A 7,593-nucleotide genomic window follows, 5' to 3' on the forward strand; every position below is an offset into this window, starting at 1 on the left:
CCACTGAAAATGCTACGTCCAGATGAACAGAATCAACGTTTGGAGATTCTTTTAAAGAGCAAAAGCTAAGTGGTTTACACAAACACAATGACAGACACTTTTGGGAATAACCACACCAGTAGATGCAGTTAGGCTCATTAGTGGATTTGAACTTTTCATTGTTTGCTACAGTGCTTTGTATGGACTAATATTTGTGATTCCATTGGTGTCACTTACTGTGTTGGGTTAATGAGTACATTCTTTATGAAAAAGAGATTATTTGCGTTTCAATTTTCAGACTCTGTTCATTGAGTTACTAGGTCAAATTTTATGAATACTGAAAATAATCCCTTATAATTAAATCCTACCATCCATTTTCACTTGCCAAATTATGCTATAGTGAAAAACCAAACATAGGAAAAAAACACATACACAAGACTTAAGAAATCAGTTTACTTTATATGAACTTTATTCAAACCTCTTGGCAAAGGATTATTGTGGAGTCCAACTTGAAAAACTTAGACAAGGATTTTAAGTAGACCTGGTAAAAAGACTTGAGTATTAGAGGGTCTTGAACATTGTTATTATATGCTGTACCCTAAAGCATCCCTTTAAATAGCTCAAAGTATATTTTGATCAGACAGGATTGCGAAAGTGTATGGAATAAAAAACAAACAAAAAAACCCAGAAAATCCAAAACGTGTATTTGAGACCTGATGATTTTCCTTACTGACAGAAGTTATCAATCATTTGACAAACTAACATTGATAAAACACAAGACCCAGAAACTCCACTGACGACAACAATGAGGTAAAGGCTCATTCTTCTTCTTCATGCCGACTCCTGCAAAGGTGTGATAGCAGGAGAGGTCCGAGGTCATGTTATTAGACAGAGGTGCCCTCTGATGGCGCTGCTGTCTTATTGTCATCAGGCTTCATGGCTGGGAACAGCAACACCTCCTGTGAAGGTGAAAAAACGAAATGTTAGCAGAGAATTCTTTTTCATGACACAAAGATATAACAACTGCCCGGCAGACGTTAGCAACTCGTTTTTTTTGTTCATACAGTAGCTTCTCATTAACCCATTATTCTTGGTAGTTCTCCAATTCTGTGCTTTTCTGGGGCAGTTTAGTCTAAACATACAAGTCAAGAAAGGCACCATTTTGTCTTACATAGTTAGACTACAAACTGATTTTTGGGGAATAATTTTAATGTAGTCTCAGTAACTACCATTAACCACACACTAAACAACAATTTGGCCAATCTTTCACTTGTGCATTTAAAGTGTATTCAGTTTTAAATGTTTTCTGAACACGTTAGTCGACGATCATGTTTTCCCCCCCGTCTAATTTAAATGACTAGATATTAGTCATCAGGAGCATCCCTAATAAAAGCAACCCTGGCTCATCCTTTAACGTAACATGATTACGAGCAAGGATTAAGATTTAAAAGACCAAGACACCTAGCATCAGAAAAATACGAAATTAGCCAGGGTAAATAAAAATAAATACATTTAGCAAAACTAAAATAGCCAAGTTTATAAAAACATGAACCTATAATGTAAGTTCTCTTCGTCAAATGTACAGTACTTAACAAATTTATCAAGTATGGTTTATCAAAACTATTTTTAATGGTAAAATATAATTACTGTTGTTATCCTGTACTTTTTCTCTGTATTACGTCAATGTAAAGCATCTTCAGGGGACTGTTTGCTGTGATTTAGTTTATATAAACAAAACTGAACTGAACAAACTGGAGCCATGAATTTTAATATTTATTATTTTACAAATAAGCATATTTTTATTTTTTTGACTGAGATGCCAAATTACAGGTATTTACTTGAATCCATGAATGGGAAAAAAAAATCAGTTCCCTTTCTTGGATGTTAATTCATTTCCAGTCCTCAAATTCAGTTATAAATTCAATTTGTTATTTGTGAAATACATGATAGAAATTTTTAGTTTTAAACAAGCTTTTGTAAGATGTGTCTAATGCATTTGTCAGCCACTCTATGGGTAATAAAAACATACACCTGTGATTATTCTGCTCCAGGAGAAACAGTGAGGGTACCAACTCTAACACCAAATGTAAATTAATTTAAAACTGGTTGAATGCAATAAAAAAAAGAAAAAGAAAAAAAGAAAAAGTGGAATTTTTCACAGAAAAAAAAATAGAGAGAAATTTAATTAGAGAAGAAACCATTGGCAGAACTAAGAATGATTCACCTGTTGAAGTTGGAACAGATGAAATTTTTAGTTTGATCCTGACAGCAAAAAACAGCATATAAATATAAACATAAACCTATTGAACACCTCAGAACAGCAGTAAATTGGGCATCCCCATTAGGGATGTGAGTGACTAGCCGACTAGCCATCGTTGCTATTGTCACTAGTCAGAACCAGATGTATTTGTTGTTTAATCTAACTGCTTTACATTTAAATTGATACCAAATGTTGGTAAATAGTTGTGTCCTATCTGCCACCAGATGGCGTAGGTGAGCGCGGTGTCGAGACCAGGCACGTCCTACTGGGAGGTGGCCCTGGAGTACACGCAGGTGCTGCTGGAGTGAATATATCTATCGGCTGGCCTGGAAACGCCTTATTATTTCCCCAGATAAGTTGGAGGAGGTGGCTGGCGAAAGGGAGGTCTGGGCTTCTTTGCTTAAGCTGCTGTCCCCGCGACCCAACTTCACGAAAGAAAATGGATAATTTATGAGTGGTTTTAAGTGGTTTTCATGAATTTTCGAACAGCATGCCTAATTCATAATGCACGATATAACACGATATCACAGTTTTTTTTAGGTTTTGGGATGGTAAATTTTACATATTTTAATAATACATGAACATTTTTGTAGTATCATGTTTTCATATTATATTTGACATAGCTTTAAGTGTTTTTCTTCTTTTTTGTCTAGATTATAATATGTGATGTTCATAATGCACGACGCGAGGTGCCGCACAGTTAAGCAGCATAATTTAATATTGCCAAACGTGATTAAATAATTAATTACTTTGTTAACAAAGTTTCTGACATTAAACGGTTTGCAAATTTTTGTTTTTTAAGTTTAAGACTAATTGGTTAGTCTAATTTTTCCCCTGGTTTAGGAAAATAGGCAGCAGAACATCTCTAATCCTCACCATGAGGACTTTAATTTACCTTGATGTTGTTGGAGTCTGTGAGGAACATAGTGAGACGATCGATGCCCATGCCCCATCCGGCAGTTGGTGGCAGACCATATTCCAGAGCTGTGCAGAAGGTCTCATCGATGAACATGGCTTCATCATCCCCTTCAGCTTTGGCCTGAAAAAGATCCACCTCAAATCACTGACATGCAATACCATCACAGCATAAAGACAGAACAGCAGGAACAGGACAGTGCACTGAAGTAGAAGTGAAACAGGTCATATTATCCTTTAAACACACCTTGGCTTGCTGCTCAAACAGCTCCCTCTGTCTAATCGGATCATTCAGCTCAGTGTAAGCATTGCAGATTTCTTTCTTCATCACAAAGAGCTCGAAACGCTCAGTTAGCCCTTTCTGGGTTCTGTGCCTGTAACAGAAGGGTCAGAAGTGTCAGTATGAATCTGAACATTGCCATTTTAAATAAATATGAAGGCTAAAGATAGCATTTCTCACCATTTTGCTAAAGGGCTCATGATTTGTGGGTGATCACAGATGAATGTTGGGTTGATACAAGTGACCTCTAGGAAGTCTCCAACCAACTGTGGGGGTAAAAAGCCATTAGCAAGTCAGATTCAACGGAGGAAAAAAGAAGAATAACAGGTTAAGTAAATTTATAAACCACCTTGTCAAGGAGACGGGCAGTGGTCCTGGGTGGAGGACATTCAACTCCTTTCTGGGCACACAGGTCGTCAAAGAATTTACGTGTCTCTAAAAAAGGGAAAACAGTAAAAGGAAAAAAATGACTGCAAGAGAATAATACACATATTTCCTAATGATCAACTATTGTAAGGATGATGAAGTCATTTTTCTGAAGCAGTAATTTTTCGCATGTGAAGTGTCTGTTATACATTTCACAGATTCTTACCATCACTGTCATAGCTGTCAGCAGGAGGGAACTTCACTCCCATAATTTTCTCCAGGTCATGAGTCATGCTCACTCTTTTGAATGGTGGAGTGAAGTCGATCTCATAGGCCTGTCCCTCTGGACCATCAGGGTGATAAGTCACCTTGTATCCTCCAGTGATGTGCTTCACCATTCCTGCAGCAAACAAAGTGACAAAACTGAAAAGACCCTGAGGAGAAAGCTCTGATCAACTTAACATCAGTTTTCATGAAGCCATTTAGAACATCATCATTGTGCTTCAAAGACTGCTTTCTATACTGTCATTGGCCAAATAGCAAATAACGAATCCCATTTAGGTTTTAAATCAAGTCACATATTCTAATGCAACTCAATTTATCAGGAGGTAATCTGAGTTACAGCTCATAATGTCATAACTGTGTGTGAAAGAAAACTCTCACTGACCAATGACATAACATGGCCGCGATGTAGTCTCTACTTACCTGAGAGTAGTTTCTCCGTGATTTCCATCAAGTCATTGTAATCAGCATATGCCATATAGAATTCACAGGTGGTGAACTCCGGATTATGAGTGAGATCAATGCCTTCATTCCTGAACTGACGGCCAACCTCGTACACTCTGTCTATGCCACCGACTACGAGCATCTGTGGGAAACATATGATGGACAGTGTATATAATTCAGTTATGGTAGAAAAATACAGGTTAACAGTTTTGAGTGGTTCACCCGATTTACTAGAACACCAAAAAAACTGATTAAGATCAGATGTGCTTTAGGTATCGCAGAACCGGGAAATTCTCATCACATGGCAGTAACTCGTGTCTTCAGAAACTGCTGATCGACTGGAACCATCTCTATGGTTTATAGTTTAGAGTTTTCTGGTCAAACTTGCCTTGATGATGTCAGAGGAGAATGGTCAGACTGCTTCGAACTGAGAGGAGGTAACAGTTAACTCAAATAACCACTTAGAATAACCAATATGCCAAGGTATGCAGAACTGCATCTCTGAACACACAACATGGGCTACAGAAGACCACATGCTACAATTCAATACAAGTTAGTTGCAGAATTAGGCACAAACAACACGAAAGCATGAAGCCATTAGACTGCTGGTGGTGGTGGTGTAGGGGTACACTTTGGGTCCCTTAGCAGCAATTGAGCAACATGCTACTGCCTACCTATTACCAGAATGTACCCATCCACTGGTGGTAACATGCCATGTCACAAAGCTCAAGTCATCTCAAACTAGTTTCTTGAACATGACAATAAGTTCACTGTAGTCAAATGGCCTCCATAGTCACCAGATCTCAATGTGAGAGAGCAACTTTGAGATGTGATGAAATGGAAGATTCACATCAATGATGTGCAAAAATTGCTGAGGAATGTTTCCAGGACCTTAATCCTTAATTGAATCTAAGCCACGAAGGATTAAGGCAGTTCAGAAGGGAAAAGAGGGTCTAACTCAGTACTAGCAAGGTGTACCAAATAAAGTGTCCAGTGAGTGTATAACAAATACATTTAATAGTAAGCAGAAGTCTATCTACTCAAGATCAATAAAATGATTCAGAGTATTAGTGATTATTAGTGGTAAGGTGTAGTGAGAGTCCAGGGTTGAAATTATCTGTAAATCTCTTCCATCACATCAGTTGTCACGCTGTAAAGAGTTAGTGCAACACATCTGACAGATGCATTTCATAATAATTTCATAACAATTACAGAGGAGCATGACATACATGGATGACTCTGGGATAGCACATTACCTTGTGGTAGAGCTCAGGAGCAATCCTCATATACAGGTTCATGTCCAGGTCATTATGATAAGTAACGAATGGGCGGGCCACTGCACCACCAGGAATAATGTTCATCATTGGCGTCTCAATCTGAAGCAGAAAAATAAAACATGAATCAGCACGGCAGATTTAAACTTACAATATGTTTAAACAAATATACAAACTATTAGAACATTATTTTATAAAATCCACACACCAAAAAACAAACAGACAAACACAGATTAGTTAGGTATATGTTCAAATCCAACTTACCTCCAAAAATCCCAACTGGTCTAGGAAGCTGCGTAGATATGTGATGATTTTGGCGCGAGTTATAAACTTCTGCCTCACGTAGTCATTGAGAATCAGATCCAAGTAGCGCTGGCGGAATCGTGTTTCCTTTGAGTGAAAGAATTCACATTGGGAAAATATATTCATTATTCAAAAGAGAGAGGAAAAAAAAGGTCTTTTAAAATGAACTGCCCATCGTTTTACATTTCAAAACTGGCAATATTTCCAGTGGTTTAATTGGAACTACAACATCTGCCAAAAAAACAAACAAACAAAAAAAACCAACAACTTTCATTGCATTTAATCTAAGCTAAGGCATAAATTAAAACAGCCTTCACTAGATTAGGTGTTTGTTCATGTGGATGTGTTTTGTGTGAATGACTGAGTGTCTGTCAGAGTGCAATGAATAAAAGCAAGAACATCAGCATCCTTAGAACTGGGTTTTGTCCTGTGCTGCAAAAACATGTTCTAATGGTGCAGGTCTGAACTGGAGTTAATAATAAGTTCTGCCTAACAGCACTGGGTCAGTGGTGCAGAGTTTTACTTTTACTGGCCTGTGGAAGAAAACAGACCAGATTCAGCCCTGTCTTCTGCAGGTATCACTCAAACAGAAAGCATGCCTAAAGATGATATCAGAGTAAGTTAGCAGTTCATCTGCACAGATATGCTCTTATTTTAACTTCTGTAGTTTTATAGTTTTGCTGTATCAAACAAACGGCAGTGGATGGCAGCAGCTACACTGAAGTTCACATTTCTCCACGTTGGGTCTTGCTGAAGAGGTGGTTTGTTTAAGGACTCTTGCCAGCTTTTTTTCTAGTAAAAGTTTTAATGGTTGTTATAGTAACAAGTGCTGCTGTTTTTCGCTCCATCTGAGGTCACCCTCTCAGTAAGGGAGTCCATTATTAATATTAAACCATGGCAGCATCATCGTCATCATACCTTTTATTCACAAGCTGCTCCTAAATACATTTCTACTGCAGGTCTATTTCAGCTGCAACTGCGCACTACAGAGCTGTGGATTAAATAGAGCATTGAACAAAAAGTTTGCTGTGAGAATTAAAAAAGAAACTAGTTAGTTGATGAACTGTTGTAGCCCAATACTGATTACTGCAGTTCTAACAGCAGATATATTTGTTTCCCTCCTCTTAACAGAGGCTAAAGTCTACATTCACAGCAATATTAGCTCCTCTGTAAAAGCTTTCTGCTTATTGGACACTGCAGCCAAAGCTGGTTAGTGAACACAAAAGTGATCCTTAACTGTCACTGAATAAATATCATAAGACTAAGACAAACAACTCAAATGCTGCTAGACTAGTGTGGGACTCATGTAATGGGTGGGCACAGATGGAAGTATTGTAATAGATATTGCCCCCCCTCCATAATCTCATGCATTCTTATCATTGTTATGTTATGCGTTCAGTTCTGTATTACTATTTCTGACACATACTGTGATAACTGGCAATATAGCTAGGATACTCTGATCAATGATGATTCCCACGGGTGGTGCTCAC

General features: G+C 37.9%; 1 protein-coding gene across 2 annotated transcripts in view; it reads right to left on the bottom strand.

Annotated features, from left to right (window-relative positions):
• Positions 1 to 426: 426 nt before the first annotated feature.
• The window catches only part of kars1 (lysyl-tRNA synthetase 1), a 12,528-nt gene continuing 5,361 nt past the window's right edge, over positions 427 to 7,593 (bottom strand). For both annotated transcript variants that reach the window (XM_005929543.3, XM_005929542.3), the window contains 9 exons: positions 6,065 to 6,190; positions 5,783 to 5,902; positions 4,506 to 4,668; positions 4,027 to 4,200; positions 3,784 to 3,869; positions 3,615 to 3,700; positions 3,402 to 3,528; positions 3,135 to 3,278; positions 427 to 938 (listed from right to left, as the gene is read on the bottom strand). In XM_005929543.3, coding sequence (XP_005929605.1) covers positions 864 to 938; positions 3,135 to 3,278; positions 3,402 to 3,528; positions 3,615 to 3,700; positions 3,784 to 3,869; positions 4,027 to 4,200; positions 4,506 to 4,668; positions 5,783 to 5,902; positions 6,065 to 6,190 — 1,101 coding nt within the window. In that variant the 3' untranslated portion in view covers positions 427 to 863. The remainder of the gene's footprint in view (positions 939 to 3,134; positions 3,279 to 3,401; positions 3,529 to 3,614; positions 3,701 to 3,783; positions 3,870 to 4,026; positions 4,201 to 4,505; positions 4,669 to 5,782; positions 5,903 to 6,064; positions 6,191 to 7,593) is intronic.

This window comes from Haplochromis burtoni, unplaced genomic scaffold (genome assembly GCF_018398535.1).
Source record: "Haplochromis burtoni strain Fernald_Lab_line unplaced genomic scaffold, NCSU_Asbu1 Contig_50, whole genome shotgun sequence".
NCBI lineage: Eukaryota > Metazoa > Chordata > Actinopteri > Cichliformes > Cichlidae > Haplochromis > Haplochromis burtoni.